General features: G+C 50.8%; 1 protein-coding gene and 1 long non-coding RNA gene across 3 annotated transcripts; one reads left to right on the top strand and one right to left on the bottom strand.

Annotated features, from left to right (window-relative positions):
- Positions 1-3260: 3260 nt before the first annotated feature.
- Positions 3261-5033, top strand: LOC120697556. Its single transcript, XR_005684540.1, has 2 exons — positions 3261-3991; positions 4658-5033. It is a non-coding gene; the product is annotated as an uncharacterized LOC120697556 (long non-coding RNA).
- Positions 5034-11593: 6560 nt separating this feature from the next.
- LOC120697555 (LRR receptor-like serine/threonine-protein kinase GSO1) lies at positions 11594-19847 on the bottom strand. Of its 2 annotated transcripts, XM_039980825.1 has the most exons (4): positions 18370-19847; positions 16172-16344; positions 15671-15902; positions 11594-14787 (listed from the first exon to the last, which is right to left on the bottom strand). In XM_039980825.1, exon 4 carries the CDS (start codon positions 14642-14644, stop codon positions 11717-11719), a length of 2928 nt encoding a protein of 975 aa, XP_039836759.1. In that variant the 5' UTR covers positions 14645-14787; positions 15671-15902; positions 16172-16344; positions 18370-19847; the 3' UTR covers positions 11594-11716. The 2 variants fall into 2 exon arrangements, with proteins under 2 accessions (XP_039836759.1, XP_039836760.1); XM_039980826.1 differs by lacking the exon at positions 18370-19847 and having other exon boundaries at positions 16172-16584.
- Positions 19848-21334: the final 1487 nt, after the last annotated feature.

The raw sequence follows: 21334 nt of genomic DNA, 5'->3' as shown, positions 1-21334 counted from the left end.
AGTTATAAACTATCCTGCCTCGCAGAAGTTCAGATCCATGCACCATGTGATCTTTCCTCATACCTCAAAAGCATATCCCTGCAACTTTGCTCAGTGTTACATATGCGATGTAAATTCAGAGTTCAGAGCGAGACAGCATTCAGGCAAAGCACTTGCAGCGCAGTGTAGCCTCACTAGCGTCTGGACTGGAACTTGGGACGGCATGCGTCTCGCTAGCCTCCAGTTTCCAGTTCTGGACCCTGGCCTGACTGCAGTGCATGGAGCCATCAGTCAGATGACAGATCCAAGACACCAGCTGGTGCATGAGAGAGTTTGGCAGCTGCTTATTGATGGAACCCTTCATGGTTGTAGCAGCAGCTGCTCCTGCTGCTGACAGGGATTCTGAATTTGGCCGGCACATACTCGATCACACGCACCAAACGTGCTCGCTGATCACTAGATCCTCGCATCAAATGTGCTGTTTACAGAGACTATTGTGCAGGCGCAGCACAATCGGATGAATTCAGGGCGAGGCAGACTGAACATCGTGTTTGTTTGTAGGATGATGGGTTCAGATTCAGGGCCAGAAGACTGAATGATCAGGCATGAGGATATATAATTCCCAATTTCTGCCATGTGCCCATGTGCCCTATTTGACGCTCCCATACCTCACACAAATTTCAATTTCCAGTTGAGATCCATGATTTGGAAAACAAAATGAAAACAGAATGCTCAATTTATTTATTTTTTTTACCACCCTCTGCCAGCCAGCAAGAGGTTGCGTGGCTCAGGGATCGCCGCGTAACTAACCCGGTTACTGCCAACATTTTATCCTCGTCAGAAATGGAGCGATGAATTGAAGATCCACAGCAGAGCATCACACGTCTCGATCGATCAGACATGGAGATGCATGGCAGCATTGTTCGTGGACGAAACGTCTGCCTGCCGGTACGATCAAACACCACATGCCCTGCATGCCGCCGAGCTGAAGAAAGCTGCAGTTTGGCTCGAGGAAACAACAAACGCCATATATGGCTGTGTGTTTAGATCCGAAAAATGGTGGTAAAAAGGGTCACATCGGATACTGTAATATTTTTCGTTTGTTTGTGTTAATTGTTGTCCTACCATGACTTAACTAGTCTCAAAAGATTCTTCTCGTCGTGTACATCAAAACTATGCAATTAGTTTTTTTATTTACTTATATTTAATGTTTCATGCATGAGGCAAAAGATTTAATGTGAGGAATGTGGAGTACTCTATCCTGTCTGTGATGAGTGAATTGTCAACCGTGTGGTGTGATCGTGCGCTTGGTCTTTGGTTGCAGGTACACGGGCGTCAAGTGTCGACGGAGAGCTGCCGTGGAGGAGCTCAGGCCAGGCGGCAGCTGTGGCATCCACTCCTGGATCAAGGGCGCAAGCGGCGACGGAAGTCGGGTTTCTTGGTTTGCGTCATAAAACCAAGCAGGCGGACGGCGGTTGAAGACGCCAAGTCGTGGAGGCACGGGCGTCGGTCTCGGGACTGGCGGAGGCGACGGGCGTCGACGGCGTCTAGGGCCTCGCTGCGGGCGAGGAGGTGACGGGCGTCGAGCGGCGTCTAGGGCCGTCAGGAGGCCGAGGCGGGAACGGCGTCTAGGGCCACGGCGTGGAGGCGGGAATCTTCCCGTGCGTGGAGTTTGGCGGTTTTGTCAAAACCGGCCATCTACCCGGATTTCACGGACCTCCCAAAACCGTGGACCAGATCTTCATCAAGATGGCGGCATCGTGGAGAAGATTTTGTTCCGAAGAAAGAACCTCAACCGTCAGATGAGATCGTGTACAGGGGGATGCTGCAGACCAACCGGTCTGACCGGTCTCTGGCACCGGTCTGACTGGTCTAACCAACCGGTCTGACCGGTCTCCGCGGGTGTAAATACCCCTTCACTTGTATTAGGTTAGTGCGGCTTTTGTATCTCGTCCGTGGATTGCTTGTTCCTCCAGGGCGCCGCCTTGTGTCTCTCTCCCCCGTTCTTCTCTTTAGAATATGATTTGCTTATGGATTTGTGAGACTTTGTATTAGATTTGGTTGGGAAAGGGGGGCCTATCCTCCTTGTGCCCTCTGGGCTTTTGAATCAATACAATCACGTCCCTTTTGTGCTCTTTTGTGATGGATTTTCGTTTTGTTTTTTGTGCACATGATCGTGACGGTTCGTAGAGCTCTTTGTAGTGATTCTCGTACCACTAGCCTCGTGCCAAACTCCCTGGAATCACGAGTTCCTGCGAATTGAAGTTTTTGAGTTCTTGAGAAAACCCCGATCCTTCTTGATCTTCCTTTAAATTCTCAAGTTTCTTTGATCTTTTGGGAAAGATCTCTTGGGGATATGTTCGCAGGTTAGTTGCGGAGGTATCCTCCAAGTTTCACTGGATTTGGACTTCGTTTGCTCGAAATTCCTCTTTTGAAGTCTTGTTCACGGGTTTTTCTGGGTGGCACCGGTCAGACCGGACGACAAGACCGGTCAGACCGGTCAAGACTTATTTAGGCCACGACCGGTCAGACCAGTCCGTTGCACCGGTCAGACCGGTCCAGACAGTCGAGTTCTGCGATTTGCATCGTGTTGACTCTTTTGCTTCCGCGCAGCTTCTTAGGGCTTTTCGCTGGAGATAGCCTATCCATAGCTACTCTCTCGTATCCTAGGTTCGAGGGATTGTGGTGATTTTTGGGATATAGGCCGACTGATCGATTTCGAAAGAAATTTTGATCGGCTCTCATTCACCTCTTGGTCGCCAGTTTGGGTTCCTCATATTAAAGTTTGGAGTGAGAAATTTTAGAACTATATACACACACAGCCATTGCTCGGTCGCCTCCTACGTCAAATCACTCGGGACCAGCCCTCTCTCTCTTGCATCATTGGTGAATATTCATTGCCATCTCTGCATTCCCCATTGGCACAAGCAACCACAACCAGTTTCACCATTTCCTCTCGCGCAGCTACTACATACACAGGGTAGAGAGAGAGAGAGAGTGGGTAGAGAAGAGATAGAAGATGAACTGTGTCAAGATCCTCCTGCTGGTGTCCCTGATCCCTCTCGTGCTAAGGGGAGTCTCCCTTCTCGGCAACGTCATTCCTTCGCCTGGTGAGCAGCCGTCCAGCTCCAGGAGTGGTGCAAGCGTTTCGGTTTCAGCTTCGGGAGCGGGTCTGGGCCGCCTCACCGGCTTCAGCCAGCGACGGTTCGGCGGCGACGGCGGCTTCTTCAGGGACGACAAGAGGTTCTCGCCGACCGGATCCAACCCGCTGCACAACTTGTGATCGACCGGCAGCAGCATTCAGGAGTGTAGTTTGGAGTGTAGAAGGTGATGCCTTTTTTGCGAATTTTGCAGAAAACAAACCATGTCTATGAGGAGTACACTGCCTTCTCTGAACAAGTCCCTGCATTTCCCATAGTTCTCTCTGTATATGAATGTGCTTGGTTAGCTGTGGTTTTTTTGTGTACATGCATGTTTCTATTGTTAGTGTCCATCAATTTTTATTTTTCAGTTAGGAAAAGGCTGAATTTCACTCTTTGTTTTTGTCCTTTTGGTGTTGGCCTGTTCATGACTGGTAATTTCATTTTGTATCTGCTTGTTTCAGTTCGTAGGAATACGAGTAACTCAATTTGATTTCCAGTGATTGTAACATGGTTTTTTTTCATGAGATTCAAGAATCTTTTAAATCACTTACCAGAGTAGGATCATAAGTTGACTGTTGCAGGAAGTTGAGAAGTTACATGTCTGATGCCCAGCCAGTGTTCTGACAATAACAGCAACCTTGGAGACATTGCAGACAATGCGATGGAGGAAAATAATACGGATCAGTTGAGGTTGACTCCTCAAACTGGCACATTGACTCCATCAAAGCGCTCTACGTCCTCAACTCCAGTTCACTGGAGTAAGCAGCAAACGGTGGTAGAACACTAGTTGCAGAAGGCTAAGATGATGGTGGTGTTGCAGGACTTGGAGGGGGCTCCGATTAAGGAAAAATGTGTATTTTTCATCGAAAGTATGACTTCTATCCCTTAAGTTTCAGTTGATGCAAATAAACCTCTTAACTAACTAAACTGATGCATTAATCACATGCCTTCATTTAACAGCAGTTTAGTGCCATCTAGCAGGGGTTAAGACCATGCAATTATCTAACTGGAGAATTAAAGAAATCGATTTGCACCGGACTGTTTACAGTGATGTGTTCAATTCATCATCCAAATTTTTTGAGTAAAATTATTTTCTTTTTTTTCCTTATTACTATAAGTGCATTAACAAAGTTATTTCACTCCAGTATTAATGATGTGATTAAGCAGTGATTATTAAAAGAGTATGTGGCCTAAACTACTGTAAGATAGTACTAAACTGTTGTGAAGCATGCTCATGTAACGAGACATAATAATCTAGAGAATCTAAGGCCCTGTTTGTTTCCGCTTATAAACGGATTCTCAGCCGTCAGAACGCCAGAAGCAAGAAAATCCCGCCAAACGGTCTGCGTTCGTCGCGCTTACCTCCATCGCGGCTTCAGCATGCGGCAGCCTTTTGAACTAAGAATCCGTAATCGGAAATCGCGGAGAGAATCCCGATTCTCTGGCGAGCGAGGTTGGCAGAACGCGCGGCCCACGTACACGGTCCCAAACAGGGCCTAAGGCCCATGGCCATTTGGCAACAAATGATTTTTCAGGTGACATGAGGCAGAAAGCCAGAAAGGTGCCAAAGAGCGTGTCTGCAGGGAGCAGAAGAAAAGCTGCATGCATGGATCAAATTGGAGAGAAGTGGAATGAGATGTGACCAAGAGCTGATGCCTGATTGGCCTTCAAAACTCCATCGAAAAAGCGCAAACTGCACCAAAAAGCAGGCACGGAATGCCCGAAATGCCCGGTGGGCACATCACGAACTCTTGTGCTCGGATTGAAATCCCCTGAGATTCTCTGAAACCTTGTTTCTTCAGACAATGATTCTGTCGTCGAAACATGGGTTCAGTTTTTAGGCTTTTTTTTAAAAAAAAAGAGATAAACTATGTTTCTGTTGAAAGCATATAAAAACATGGGTTCAGTGTATTTCATACGAAGCTAATAATGAGAAAAAGATGACAGAAACATCAAAGATAATACATTCCAAAGATAAAACACTTGAGCAGAGCTCACTCATCGCCGGGGCCTGGAATTCAGGGCACAGAAGTCTGCTAGTCCTCAGATCACGGCCAGCAGGCTGAACAACGCCTAATTTTCCTGAAAGAATTGATGAGAGGAATCGATGATGGTGAAAAGTGTCACATCCGGGTTTTTTAAAAAAACCGAATGCATAACTATATGTATACCAGGATAAGTTTCATATGTTTAGAGACATTATAAGTGAATAATCAGTAACAGTATCACAAAAAAAACTAAAACAAATAAAAGACTATCAGAGTTATACAGCTTATCCTGGAAATGAAGGCTTCAAACTTCATAGGCAATCGACTAGGGGTTGCGTACACCTAGAACTCAGCAACATCTTCAGTAGACTTCACCACAACTTTCTCCTTCTGAGCAGCAGTAAGCAAGGGTGAGTACACTTATGATTGGTACTCAGCAAGACCACAATAAATAACCAGAATATGATTTCAATCCATCTTTAAGTTAAATTAATCATGTGAGGGTCCAAGCCGCTCTTGACCGTAATCACGGCTAACCGGTTAGTTTTCACTCTGCAGAGGTTGTACACTTTCACCACAATTCGCGTAAAAGTCCCGAAGAACTTTGGAACCAACCACGCATGTGCTGATCAGGCACAATACCACACTTCCGAGGTATGGTTGCATAGGGACGCTACGAGGCCTTTACAAAGATTCCCTAACAAATGACAGCCTGCTAAGGTTTCAAGCCAAAGCAGAGCATAACACTCCCTAATGATCAGCTCCTTAGCAAAGGTCGCTACCCCAAGAGGACCAAGATATACCCCATCGATGCAGCCCCTCTTGCCCTTTCGGTAAGGCTGTCACAAGCTAGAGTTTCTAATTAATCAGCCAAGACCAGAGCCATGTAGTATTGTGGTTGTACTGTTTTCTTGGGTGGTTCTCCATGTTCCAATTAAATCAAGTATTCTCATAAATAAGCATAGATAGAAATATGGTTAGGGTCACTTGCCTTTCTCCAACGAAAAGCTACTCTTACTGCTCTTCAGCTCTGGCTCACTTGGAAACCTTGATTCTTCAATCTTCGAACGGCAATTCTTCTACTCGAAGCAATCATGGGCAAACATACAAAACAAACAACAAGTATAACTAAGAACAATACACCAAAACAAAAGAAAGACTTTAAAAGAGCGTACTAAAGAATTTGCGAGGCACAGTAAAGTGTGCTCACAAAGGATAATAAGGTGATAAAACTATTGCACCCATCACAAGGATCACGTGAGCGCAAAAATTTATGAAAACGGAGCTAAAACGGAAAAGTTATGGCTAAACAAGGTTCTAAGGACTTGTTTGCGAAAGATTTAAAGTTCCAGGGGCTAGCTCTAAAGAAACCAGTGACTAAAATGAGATTAAACCTAAACTATAGGGGCTAGCAAGAAAAAACTAAAGCTTTGGACGGCAGGCTCGATTTTAGAAAAACTCGGGGTGTTTTCTATAAAGATTTGGACTAAAACAGAAATAGTTTTGAACTGCGGTGGACTGCGGATTTATTTCCAGAAAACTGAGGGGCTCTTTTGCAAAATTGGATAGGGTTGACCGGTACCCTGGGATTTTGACTCGGGCTGGATCTAATCTCATCCGTTGGATCGGGCGGCCAGGGATCGATCGGGCGAGCGGGCGGCGGCGCTCGGCGGCCGGAGTTCACCGTTTTTGGTGTTCTAGGGCTCGGATTTAGGCGCGGATCGGCCTGGGAGCTAGAGGGGACCGCAGCAAAAGTGATTACGGACTCGGTTCGGCGCTATGACGAGAGGAACAGGGCGTTCCGCGGCGGCGCACGGGTGCCTAGCTCCGGCGAGCTAGAGCGGCGGCGAGGAGACGCGAGGGAAAGGGAAACGGGGCCGGCGAAGTTGCTCACCACGACCCGAAGCTCTGGAGCGGCGTGAACGTCGAGAAGGGAGGCGGAACGACGGCGCGGCATGGAGCTTCCGAGCTCCAGCTCGTCAATGGCGGCGGCGCTAGGGTTTCGCGAACTGGGCAGCGACGGCGGCTCGGTAGGGTTCCAGGGGGGTACAGAGGCGTCTGCGGCACTTATATAAGGCGGAGAGGAGGCGCCTTGGCGTGCGCGCCACGGCACACGGGGCGGAAAACGGCCCACGGCCGGACTCGGCAGACTCCACGCCCAACACGGGGAAGAAGAAAGCCCTGACGGGCGGGGCCCGCGTGGCAGAGAAAGAAGGAGGGGGAGAGTGGGGCGCGAGCTGGGCCGAGGAGGGGGAACTGGGCCGGCGGTGGGACTTTTGGGCCGCGGGGAAAGAAGAAAAAGGGAGAAGGAGAAAGGAGAGATGGGCCGGTTGGGCTGAAAAGAGGATGGGGGAGGATGGGGGTAAAGGAAAGGCTTTCCCATTTTTGAAAGGATTCGAACACATTCAATTCAAATTCGAATTCAAGAATTCAAATTCAAACTGAACAACAAACAATAAAACTATGCAATGACAGCATGAATGCATAATCAACAAACAACCTCATTTAATTTAAAAGTCAAACGATTATTTTCTTTATACTAAATCCCCTATAACGAAAATAAATGTTGACAAAATTTTAAAATTATGAGAAAATTGTTATTTTATTTTAAATTATAATCACATCTTGAAATTCAAAAAATTCAGACAAAAAGAGAGTTGACAGGAATGAATGCACTGAGATGCTCCGGCGTGTTGGTACGCTGCGTCTGGCGCTGTTGCACACGCCGTGCTCGCAGGGTGAGCCGACCAGAAATTCAATGCTCCGTGTGAGTGCTTCACAAATTATATGCTTTTCTTTCGTTCCTTTTCCTTTTTTTCGATAACTTTTTTTTTTGAGCAGGTACTCAAGAAGTGATTCCTGTATCACAAACCATGGGTTTCACAATTAAATAGCTAGCTACATCACAACCAACAAAAATCACAAAACCCGCTCAGATTTTTTAGATTAAGGCCTTGAACATTCAGGAGAATGTCTACACCCTAGGACAAAACCCACCCAGGTGGCTTCTCATAAGTCTCTATTCGATGGCGGTTGAAGGGTTGGTGGTTCTCGATCGGACAGCTACAGTTGGCGATAAAAAACATATGGAAACCTCTGTAAAAATCTCCCGGGTGTGTTTAGATGCCCAAAACCCCCCAAATCCAAACTTTTCATCACATCGAAACATTAAATATAGCAAATGAAACATATATAGAGTACTAAATGTAGGTAAATAAAAAAACTAATTGCATAGTTTTGATGTACGTTGCGAGACGAATCTTTTGAGCCTATTTAGGTCATGGTAGGACAATATTTATCACAAACAAACGAAAAATGCTACAGTGTACTACAGTGTGCGCTGTGTCTTTTTCTCCCACTTTTCCAGAGATCTAACACAGCCTTCAACGCCGCACAGGTTGCAAGGGACAGCCAGTCAGCCGGTCAGTCTCCAGGTGCAGTGAAGTCGCAATTGCTACACCACTCTCACCAACCTTTATAAGTGAGTTCCTGTAGTTCCCATTCCATAAATTCTGTAAATACCAAAAAAAAAAGTCACATTGAATGTTTCGACACATACATAAGTACTAAATGAAGTCTATTTATAAAATTTTTGCATGGATGGATTGTAAATCGCGAGACGAATCTAATGAGCCTACTTAATTCATGATTTGCAACAGTGATGCTACAGTAACCGTCCACTAATTATTGATTAATCAAGGATTAATTAGCATAATTAGATTCATCTCGCGATTTACAACCCATCTGTGCAAAAAAATTTATAAATAGACTTCATTTAGTACTTCAAATTAGTAAAATTTCATCGCAAAATTTTTTTGTGTTAGAACTAAACACGGTCTGAATGATGATTGTGTGCTGTGCCAAATGGCAAGAACAGCAAGAGGGTTTAAGAGGAGAGTGATGATGTCAGTTGTCAGGTGTGCCTTTCTGAAACCTCTGCCGGAAGCATGAGTGCGTGCACATGATGAACCGGCCGCTCCGCCGCTAGCAGCAGCACCTGATGGTCAGTGGTCACTGGTCAGGCGAGGGCGGGGCAAGAGCTGACGACTGAGGCCTGAGGTGACAGTGTTTCGCACCTGCCATATCTTGGCTGCTCCGTCCTTGGAGATCTCAGTAAGCTTTTGAATAACGGAGATAAAATGGATTCCGAATTCATTCAGGCTGTGTTAACTCCTAAAATTCCTCTCTCCAAACTTCACTATTTACCTATCACATCAAATATTTTACCTCATACATGGAGTATTAAATATAGATAAATAAAAAAATAATTGCATAGTTTTGATGTACACGACGAGACGAATTTTTTAAGCCTAGTTAGGTCATAATAGAACAATAATTACTACAAACAAACGAAAAATACTATAGTGTGTCACAGTGTCCGATGTGACTCTTTTTACCCCTATTTTACGGACTGTCACCAAAAGATCAGGAGGTATTCACGTACTGGTCACGGTTATAGCAGAGGTAGGTAGGTGGTTACGGTTATCCTCCTATTGTTCTATTGCTATGAGCTTGATCAAAGTACTCCGGGTTTAGAATGAGCTCATCGATCAAGTTTGGTGACGATCCAAGCATAATCGAGCCTCCGATGCCGAGCTTGAGGTTGGCGGCAGCAGCTGAGGCAAAGGAGGCTATGACTATGACCTTTTTGCTTTAATCCAGAGAAAAGGAATTTTTTTTGCTTACAGTCTTTTTCTCTCTCTAATATGTAGGAGATATACGTATCTTTATAGAGACCTTTAACAATACTTAGAAATACTTTCTAATACTTTCCGATGCCTCTCAATACCTACTCTTAATATTGTTTCTAATTAATTTTAATTATTGAAGAGTAAAATGGTAATTGGGATACTGCAAATCCCCCACCGCCTCCTCCAGGCCCGCATTTCATTATCTTAAAGGAAAGCAGTTCGCGTATGAACTTGCGGCTACCAACAGATTATTCAGTATTGGCGTCTCTTGGAACTCATGCATGCGCATTCACCTGTAAGTGTTGTTTCATATACCAGATAACCGTATCTAACAAATGCTTGACGGGCAACAGGTACTCGCCGGAGCCAAGGACGATGAGACAACGCAATCCACCAGCGTGCGGCCTCGACGCTGGTTGGGCGCTGCGCCATAGCACGTAGAATAAGCAGATGGTGAGCAAAGAGACGAGTACCGGAAGGGCGTAGCAGGCGGCCGGCAGGGCATCGACACCCATGTGCATCCAAGCAAAAAAAAAACGTGGGAACAAAGATCCGCGCTGCCGTCTCCTTGAAAATCGATATGGGGTAGATCCCTGCGGCTGCGGGACGGTGGAGATGGGCCGCAGCTCGCAGGTGCAGGCGGCGAGCCGGCTGAGACAGAGAGCCAGGGAAGGTTTCTGGTGTCGGGTTGGTCCAGCCGGCGGCGAGGGCTGGCTGCGATTGGGGAAACGGAACGCCCGGCGGGTGCCACGAAGGCGATGTGGAGGAGGCGCCGGCACGGTGGACGGAGCCTGTAGCAGCGGCGGAGGGGCGGGCGGCCCGTAGCGGCGGCGGCAGACAGAGAGGCGAAGAGCGTGAGAGGAATTTACTATCATACCTTGATTGAAAAAATAACTACAGAAAAATAATTATCATAAATGTTTAATTCTCTTAATTTTGAAGGCATTGGGAGGTGTTACGACATATATGAGCCCACCTACTATAGACACATCTAATTTCTTCCGACGCCTCCTCATTCATGTCTCCCAACGCCTACCCTTATTTGAGCTCACAAATCATGAACACATAAAATGCCTCCCAACACCTCCATGCTGCTTGTAAAATTTCTCATCTTTATATTAAGGAAAAAAGTGTTTATACAAAGCGACTCTTACAATAGCCCGCGATAAAGCCTAAAATAGAATATATATAGTTCCGATAAACAATGGCCTCGAGAGCTGCACCAGTGAACTACTCAGACTTACGACAACCTAATCAAACCGTGCTGGCCTAGACCTAAAGTTGGGTCTCTGATTTGGCACTGTCCAGCACTTCCATCACTGAGTGTGTAACGTCTGTCAAACAGCCTACCGTGGCGCTCCTTCCAGTTCCAGACGTAATTTGCCGTCAACTATTGATTTAGTACCAAGTCAACAGTTAGAGATGCAAGTCTCACATTTTTTTGGATCATTGAATCCACTCAAAACTTGATAAAATGAATTAGAATAACATTCTACGTAATTAATTTAGAAGAAAGAATAAACTAATATAAAAAATTCAAAAATATCAATAGATACCCACTTGCATCGGACTCGTAGGCCCCCTTGCAAATTTGCCGGGTTCTAGATCACCATACTAGGGGACAGCCCAACACGAAGTAGCCCAACAATAATTGAGAAGGTTTTCTGAAAACGGTTGGGCCTCCAAGTAAAGCCCATAACCACGAAACGGAACGCGCGTAATGAAGATCTGATCAACGGATGAACTAACTGCACTCTTCCACCTTCAGCACCAGATCAAGAACACCACGAACAGATCAATGGAGAAAACAATAACACGAGATGATGGGATGGCGAAACAGACATAAAAGCATTGGCACATAAACATTTTTCAGCAGACAACGCATCATAGATACAGGCAAGCAACCGGCTCGTAGCTAGCTCTTGGCGGCGCCGGCGGCCTCCGTCGACTTGCCACGGAGCACGCTGGTCTCGGACCCCGAGCTGTGCTTCTCCTCGGCCGACGACGACACCGGCGACCCCACCTTCCAGTACTTGCCGTCCCCGGCGGCGGCCGCGCCCCACTTGTCGCGCCCGCCGCCGTGCGCCGACTCCTCGCCGTCGGAGCTCGACACGGACACCGCCCGCCAGTTGCTCCACACGCGCAGCATGGTGTAGAGCAGCGCCACGCACACCGCCGCCGACACCGCGGCGATGCCCGCCACGATCGCGGCCACCTCCGCGCCCGGCAGCGGCCTGGGCGCCGACGACGCCGCGCACCGCGGCAGCGGCGCGCCGCAGAGCTCGTCGTTGCCGGCGAACGACGCGGCCGGGAAGCCCGACAGCCCCGCGGGCACCGCGCCGGAGAGGAGGTTGTCCGACAGGTTCAGGAGGTGCAGGCTCGTCAGCCGCGGCAGCGACGGCGGTATCTCGGCGCCCAGCCGGTTGGACGACAGGTTCAGCCGCTCCAGCTTCACGAGGTCGCCCAGGGACGCCGGGATCTCGCCGGACAGCCTGTTCCGGCTCAGGTCCAGTATCACCTGCAGCTCCGACAGCTGCCCGAACTCCGGCGGGATCGGCCCCTCCAGCGCGTTTTCCGACAGCCTCAGCTCGTACAGCTTGTTGCATCGCCGGAGCGCCGGCGGTATGGCGCCGGCGAGGCTGTTCTTGTTCAGGTTCAGAACATTGAGAGATGTCAGCCGGCCGATCTCCGGCGGGATGCTGCCGGAGAGGCGGTTGTCGCCGAGCGACAGCTTGAGGAGGCCCGAGCAGTTGCCAAGGTCCGCCGGGATGCCACCGGTCAACGCGTTCGACGAGAGGTCCAGCTCGCCGAGGGCCCGCAGGCCCCCGAGCCAGGAAGGGACGCTGCCGGTCAGACTGTTCCCGTCGAGCTTCAGATGCGTGAGCTGCGCGCAGCTGGAGAGCTCCACCGGGATGTCGCCGGAGAGGTTGTTGAGCGAAAGGTCAAGCATGCTGAGCCGCGTCAGGTTGCCCAGCTCGGCCGGGATTGCCCCGGTGAGCCGGTTGCCGCCGAGCTGGAGCCGGACCATGCTCCTCGACCGCGCGACCGCCGCCGGAATCACCCCGGAGAAGCTGTTGTTGGTGAGCGCCAGCACGGCGAGGGAGCTGGAGCCGAGGACGGGGACGAGGCTGCCGGAGAACCGGTTGTGCGAGAAGTTGATCACCGTCAGGTTCTTGAGCTGGAACAGCGACTCCGGCAGGGGGCCCTCGAGGGAGTTGTTGTACAGGGTGACCACGCTGAGCGCGGCCAGCTGCCCGAGTGTCTCCGGCAACGCGCCGGAGAGCCGGTTGTCCGCCAATGCCAGCGCCTGGAGGCTCCTGCACTCGCCGAGGCTCGCCGGGATGGAGCCTGACAGGTCGTTCTGCCGGAGCTGGAGCACGGCCAGATTCTTCAGGTTTCCAATCCTTTCAGGGATGGGGCCATGGAAGTGGTTGCCGAAGAAGTCCACCTCTTCCAAGCTCGTGCAGTCGGTGAGCTCATCAGGGATGGCTCCGGACATCTGGTTCTCGTAGAGGAACAAGAGCTTGAGCTTCTGAAGCCTGCCAATCTCCGGCGGTATCTCGCCGGTGAGGCCATTGTGAAACAGAGACAGGGTCTCCAGGTTGCTCAGGTTCCCTATCTGCGGGGGCAGGACGCCGGTGAGGCTGTTGTTGTGCAGAGCAAGGTTGATGAGCCCCGACAGCCGGTCGATGCTCGGCGGTATTGCTCCGGTGAGGCTGTTGTTCGACACGTCGATGGCCTGCAGAGATCCACAGTTGAGCAGGGCCTCGATGCCGCCTCCAAGGTTGTTGCCGGCGAGGAACAGGTTCTCCAGGCTAGACGAGTCGCTGGCGCATAGGTCTTGAGGGATGGCGCCATCAAGGATATTGCCAGACAGCACAAGGTACTTCAGGTTCTTCAGCTGTGCTGCGAAGATACTGAGCTTTCCAGAAATGTTGTTCATGGACAAGTCCAGAACCTGAAGCTGGCTCAGCCGGTTCAGTTCTTCCGGGATGGCGCCGGTCAGGCCGTTGCCGAGCAGGTTGAGGTATGTCAAGCTGGAGAGGTTGCCGATCTCCGCCGGAATCCCACCGGAGAACTGATTGTTTGCCAAATTCAGAGACTGGAGATCGCTGAAGCTTCCAATGAACGAAGGAATGGTGCCTTGCAGCATGTTGTCGGCCAGTGACAGAACGCGCAAGCTCGCGCAACCGGCGAGCTGCTCCGGGATACCGCCGGTGAGGGTGTTGTTGTCCAGGGCCAGGTGCTGCAGGCGCCTCAAGTTGCCGAGCTCGGCGGGAATGGTGCCATTGAGCTGGCAGTAGGCCAGGCCGAGCGTCTCCAGCTCGGTGCAGTTGCCGAGCTGCGGCGGGATCTCGCCGTGCAGCCTGTTGTCGCCGATCCTGATCACCTCCAGGTTCTTGAGGAGGCCGAGCTCCGGCGGGACGGCGCCGGTGAGGGAGTTGGAGAAGAGGAGCAGCGTCCTCAGGCTCTCCAGCATGCCCAGCTCCGGCGGGATCGGCCCGGTGAGGGAGTTGGAAGACAAGTCGATGGACTCGACGGAGATGAGTCCACCGATCGCCGGAGGTATCACACCTGACAAGCCGTACCCGGATAGGTTGAGGCCTGTGACAATGCCCACCTCCCCTGGCCGGCATGTAATGCCGTGCCATGAGCACACATCGGCTTCCGGCGACCAGCCAGAAAGGACGCCTTCAGGATCAGTGAGGCTGGATTTCACTTGCAGGAGAGTAGCAGGAGCTGTGGCTGGTGTAGCTGAGCATATAGGTGTAAGCAGAATGCAGAAGAACAAGGATAGATCAGCAAGAACACGCAGAGGAGAGCTGCCCTTCTTGATAGCCATTGCTAAGATGGTTTCATACTTTCATGTATCTGTGTGAGCTAGGAGAAGATGTGCTCACAGGATGCTACTCGGCAGCTGAGAAGATTTGTGTTGTTGCCATGGCTGTGGTGCTACCCTTCATATGCACAGAGTTGTTGCCCAAGCTGAAAGAGGAAAAAAGAGTCGTCAAACACTACCTGCTCTGTGCATCACAGTCAGAGAATGTGCTGGATTCTTAGCACTGAAATTGCAAAACAAGCCAAACGAGAAGGTGAAAGCAGTTCAGAATGCAAAACAGTCAGATACGGTATCAGAATAATGACGGGCATAGTTTTTGATAATGCAAGCCTATGCAACATGTAGTTTAAAGGCTAATCTTGTTGTTTTGACTAGTTACTCGAGCTTCTTCTGTTTGATCTGTTCTCACGAGAGCGAAAAAGGTACTTGGAATTAGTTAACTATGCACTTTACAGAGTGTACGTGCTCAAACAGTTCAACTGCCCCCCTTGATTTGGTGGCATCAGGACAATTCGATGATGCTTCCGTGCTTACTGAATAGTTTTCTTGCTCATTTTTAGTGATAAAAAAGAATTGAAATAGAATACTCTATTCATCTCTTCCAAAGTCAAGTTTCTGACTTTGCAAACAAGATGGATAGCATGGAAATTTCTCCTTGCCTGCCTAATTCAAGATAAATACATATAGTTGTGTAAATCAGGAGAATATACTAGCGAATAACTGAAGGTAAATGCATATAGTCGTGTATCTGATGAAGAAAGGGATGTACGATCTGTATGTATAATCTGTGTATCTGGATGTATCAGTATCACTGGGGAGGACCGATCAGTCGATCACCAATCACCTCTCGGCTAGACCACAATGCAGCTTTTCAATTATCAGGTCGAGGGAAAGCCAGTGACTTTTGCGGAGGATCGACAGTGACACAATCGAATGGACAGGCCACAGGAAACAAAGGTGCAGGGAAGAAAACAAAACGGCTCACAGTGACCACCTCAGCAGTTCTAGCCAGCCAGCCAGAGGACTCACCAGCAGCATGCACGGGACGGGAGATGGGGCTCACCAGCTCGCACTTGGCTTTGCTTCCTGAAGTTCAAATGCAGCAGCTGCTGCTGCACACACAAAGTGATTCCATGGATAGAGAGAGTCCATGCAGATAGGGACAGACGGCTATCTGGTTAGCCTTCCCAGTTCTCATCATGCGCAACCACGCCCTCCTTTCAGGTTCAGCCTTCAGAGTTCAGACCGCCTAGTGGTGTGCCTGCTTTGTGCAGCCATTTTCAGTTCAGTTATTAACTCATTCACCTGTTAACCCACAATTGTAACGAATAACTAATTTGATGCTCGAAAAGGGCAGAAATATAACTGAAATAGTTGGGAAGTGCAACTAAATACAGAAATAGTTTCGAGAAGCATAATAAAGTTACGAATAAAATGGCATGCCCATGAAAGAGTTTGATGCATGAGTGAAGGTCAGTAAAACAACTGAGAGGACAGAAGATGATTGGAGGACACCTAGCCATAACCTACCCGTCGGTTCGGCGACATGAGGACAGTGACTTGCGGCTGCTGGGATGGTTGCATCATTGGTCCAATGTTGACTTTCTTTGACATCCGAACAATTTAGTACTGGTTCCTGATTGATCTGGGTTTGACTTGTGCCTCCTTCACACTGCGCTCTTGCTTGCTTGTACGCTTCTTACCTGCTCACCCACAGGATTCGGAGTTGGAAAGGACATGAGTCAAAGGACAAATGTGGGTGCATTACAGCAAGTCATCTTTTCTAAACTTATCTCTTGAACTTACTATTTAATCAAGTCCAAGGAAAGAGCTCCATATTATATTATGAAGTATCGTATGACGGGGTAATTCAAGCTAGAATCACGGAGCAAATGTTCTACGACAAATGAACAAGTTCCATGTAGCATGAACAAATTTTTTTGTATGGAACCGACATTTCATACTTGAAATAGTGACGCAGGAATGCTAGAAACACTTCTATGGCTATATTTAGAACAGTATTTTTCGCGACCGTGCCTGAGCACGTTTTTCATTAAGAAGAAAGCAGTTACAAACATAATCTTGTTGCGGCCAAACAAAACTTGGCCAACACAAGAACACAAAGGACTAAGGAAAAAGAAACACTAAAGAAAAAGCACAAACAAACTCACAAACGGCCGCAGCCGCGGACACAACAGAAGAAGCACGAAGGGGGGACCCTCCAAACAAGACGCCCGAACAGTAGCCACCTGAAGAGCAAGACCTGCACAAAGTACTGTCGCAACCACGAAGTAGGAGACGGTAGAAAAGCATCCACCGAAAAGCACAACCACAGCGGCAAAGTATCCGCCAGAGTAGAAATGGCGGCAAAGCATCCGCCAAGCTCGAAGTACCCACGGGTGGCAAAGCATCCACCAAGCAACACGAACACAGCGGCAACGCATCCGCCAGGGCCAACGAACCACCATCTGCAAGTAAAAGCAGACATCGAACCAAGGCGGCAAAGCATCCGCCACGACCTAGGCTTCCAGGGCGACAGTGCAAATGGAGCGAGGCAGGTATGCAGGATGAACCACCGATCAGGCGACCAGCCATGGGGGTGCGGCCGGGGAATGGAGCGAACGAATGATGCCTCCAAGAAGGAAAACGGCGCCCGAAGGCGTCGCCATATGGCCTGCGAACAGGCATAGACTTTCGCCTGAGCTCCACCCCAGAGCACCCACCCCAGCGACGACAACCCACCACAAGCAGCGCCGCAAGGAAGACGATACTGCAGTGACGAGGCAAAGGGACGACGTCTCCCAAGACATCACAACAACGCCTCCAGGGAGGGGAACGACGCCCGCAAGCGCCGTCGTTGATGGTCCAGCACAGCACTGGACAGAGCTTTCGCTCGAAGTTTGTGGGAACAAGACGAAGTCCGCTCGCCACGAGCGTCAACCGACGGCAGCGCCAACGAATGACGCCCCAACCGGCAGCGGCACCCCCACGACCCACAGCGACCATGGGCAGCGGCCAAGGGAAGGAGCCCTAACCCCCAGCCCGCAGCCACGGGAAGGGGATCCCAGGGCCCGGAGGCCACAGCACGATGCCGGGAAGGGGCGGCCAGGCGGACGAAGGAGCAAGCGACGCGAGCACCCGAGGCGAGCAGCAGAGGCCACGGCCCCCGAGTGGCACCAGCGGCGGGGTCCCCCGAAGTTGGAGACGGACGCGACGCCCGACCAGGGGCGGCCACCCCAGGGCGAACACCGACGAGGGGCGACGGCAGCCGAGGACGGCGAAGCGCAGCAGGGCAGCACGCGGCCGTGCCCGGCGGCGGCCAGCCGGAGCGCGCCGGGATCCCACGACACCCGCCGGGGGAGGGAGGCCACGAGCAGATCCGGACATGGTGGGGGTAGATCCGGCGAAGGGGAGGCCGGATTCGGCCCCCGACGGCCGCCGGCGGCGAGGGGCGGGGCGGGACGGCGACCATGGTTTGGAGGCAGGGGAAGGAGAGAGAGGGGGAGGGAAGGAGGAGGCAAGCGGAGCCGGCTTTGGCTCGGCCGCCGGCCGCCGCCGCCGCCCGGCCGAACGCCGGCGGCGGCAGCGGCCACCGGAGGCAGCGAGGCGAGGTCGGGAAGCGGTGGCGCGGAGTCGCCCCTGAGTCGCGAGGGAGAGCCTTTCGAAAAGAAGTCTCCCTCCAGTTAGAACAGTATTCAAATAATAAAAAAAGAAGTTGGTGTGATTACATCGAATTAAACCTTCATCACCTTCTGTTTGCTGCTCAAGTGAATTTCGATAAAGGATATTGTCTTTCCCTATAAAAAAAGGAGGGTAGGATAATGTCTTTCCCTTGTAAAAAAAAATCAAGGGTACGGCACATTCTGTTTTGTTTAAAAACATAGAGGACAAAGAACTACCTAAAAGATCTTTTCTGTATAATAGAAAACTAAGGAAAATGTGGAGAATTTCTGATACTAGACAAAAAAAAACTAAAAGTAACTAACATCACAACATGCTATGCAAAGCCTTCTAAATTATTATAACTTAGAGATGCAAAAGGTGTGCTGATATTCTTTTATTACAACCTTAAACCTTTTCAGTCGATACTATGATTCAAATCTCTTCATAATTCCTCTGGACACGCAGCCCACCAACTTCCCCTTATTCAGTCTTTTCAACGTTCGGAGAAATGCATAACAAGCCACAAATAGTGATCAGCAGATTTGAGTGAGCACCCACTAACCTGGCTGCGGTAGCAAGCAACAGGGGGTTAACCATGTGCACGGGTGCACCAGCCAAACCTTTTTTTCCCATGCAGCAGCAGTAACATACACCTCAGCAAACGAGATGTCCACTCCAATCAGCTGTTGAGTCTGAGACCAGCTTTCCACTCGGGAGATGGTTGAAAAGCAGGCGGATCTCCTTTCAGAGTAATCCACCATGCCGGTGAAGCGTTGCGGTCATTGACCCAGGAATATATGTACTAGGTACAGTACGCTAGCGGGTTAGCATCTTGCAGGAACAGCACTTGATGATGAATTGACAATGTGATGCGGTACTTGTGCGGGCGCATGCAGAAGAGGGGAAAAAATGGGGAGGAGCTCTACCAACCTGTGTGTGTGTGCCCGTCCAGTGCCAGCGGGCGTGCACGGCGGCAGCGTCAACGGAGCAATCGATTGAGAGTTGGGCACGCGGCGGAGATGCGGACGAACGGGACGGGACGTCTCGGCATGCCATGTTCAGCTCGAGCTCGTGCTGGATCGGCGAGTCCGGCCGGGGTCCCCATGTCGCTTGTCGCCGGGTTCCGTCTCGCTCCTTTGACTTGTTGTCTTGCCATGCCAATTTGCCAAGAAACAGCGCGCGGGCACAGTAGAGCGCCTGCCAAATCTCTGCGGAAGTCACGGAGGATCCGGAGCCGATGGCATCTAGGTAGACGTCAAGGGGGCGGCATGGCAGGCCAGATGTGGAACTGTGGACTTGCACCGGTTGCGTTCTCATGTCAGGGCGGCGGCGGGCAGTCTTGGTGGCTCCTGATGATCAACGGCGACGGAGACAGAGCACCCGACGGCGCCCGCTGCGGCGCCATTCCGTCGAGCACGTCGCGGGCGGAAGGTGATCGTCTGATATCGAGACGACGAGACGGTGTCCGAGAAATAGCGAGCGGTTTGAGAGCCCAAGAGGTTAAGAGATCGGTAGCTCTTTCGGAGGCCACCGGATCTGCGATGCGGGAGCGGGTGGGGGCAGGAACCTGCGGTGCAGCGCGGCGGCGGCGGGGCTTCTGCGTCCCGTGCGGCGGCCGTCGGGCGCCAACAGCCACGGGACGGGAACCGCCGTGGCCGCCCGCAGCCGTGCCGCTAACCAACGCAAGAAGCTGAAAATGACCAGAGAGCCCCCTCCAGCGTCAGGCATTCGGGGTGCTGGGCCTGGAAGGCCAGCAGAGGGCGCTTTTTTATTTTTTTTTATTTTTCAATTTCGTTTTTTACAAAAATATATTTTTGTTTTCGAAATTTACAGGAATATACTCCGGCCGCCCCGCTGCCGGCCGGTAGGGGCTTTTCTGAAAAAAAATTCACGCCCGGGCCCATGGAGGACCGGTCGCCCGGCAGCGGGGCGGCCGGCCCCAGGCCGGCCGGCACCGGGGCGACCGCTTCCCCCTCCACTAAACTTTGGTTATATAGTGGCAAGTGCTGCTAGGATGATGGTCAATGTGCGTGCCGTATGTACGCTACAAGGAGCTAGCTAGCCTGGCCGACGCTTGGAGTTGCGAGCCGCGGAACACGAACCGACGTTGTTGGTTTCGGTACTGGCGCTCCAAATTTGATGGCATGTTGAACAAGCACTACTTAAAAAACTCGATCGGGGGTTGAAACGGTCCCCACCCGTGTTTCATTAAGAGGAAGCGACTGCCTCGGCTCTTAACCCGACCGAGAAACCCTCCGAACCCTGGCCCACCAGCGAGGGGGATTTTTTACCCCGCGGCATCGGAAATTCGCGTCCCCCAGGACTCGAACCCGCGCCGCGGGGGTGCCGCCAGCCCCAGCCGGCCAACTGGTCGTAGGGGCCTTAGGCAACAAGCACTACTTCGTAGTAAATGATCGAAATAAAGAGAGTGACTAGCTAGATCCAAGAGAGATCGTTGCCTCGTATTCCTCTTGGCAAGTGGAGGAATTTTTGCGTGGCTACACATGCGCACGCGCACCGCAGAAAAATTGACTCACGCCAGCTGCTGATGTTTGGAGTTGCAGAACAGCGAGCTCGCCGTGCAGTCCGAGCAGCTACCAGAGGAAACCAACTGATGTTTGTGTTCCGCGGCTCGCAACTCCTTTGTCTGCCAAGCTAGCTAGCTCCTTGTAGCGTACACACGGCACACACATTGACCATCATCCTAGCAGCACTTGAGGGGGAGGCGGTCGCCCCACAGCCGGGCGCCCTGGGGGGCCGGCCGCCCCGCTGCCGGGCGACCGGTCCTCCAGGAGTCCGGGCGCAAATTTTTCGTGAAACTTTTTGCAGAAAAGCCCCTGCTGCCCGGCAGCGGGGTGGTCAGGTGCCGGCCGCCCGGCAGTGGAGCGGCCGGGGTATATTTCTGTAAATTTCGAAAACAAAAATATATTTTTGTAAAAAACGAAATTAAAAAATAAAAAAAATAAAAAAATCGCCAGCAGAAGTGGCCCACGCACAGCCCCACGGGCCACGGCCTTTTGAAATTTGGGC

This window comes from Panicum virgatum, chromosome 3K (assembly GCF_016808335.1).
Source record: "Panicum virgatum strain AP13 chromosome 3K, P.virgatum_v5, whole genome shotgun sequence".
In the NCBI taxonomy this organism is placed as follows: Eukaryota; Viridiplantae; Streptophyta; class Magnoliopsida; order Poales; family Poaceae; genus Panicum; species Panicum virgatum.
The sequence above is the reverse complement of the archived record's forward strand: the minus strand, read 5'-3'. Positions and strand labels throughout refer to the sequence as shown.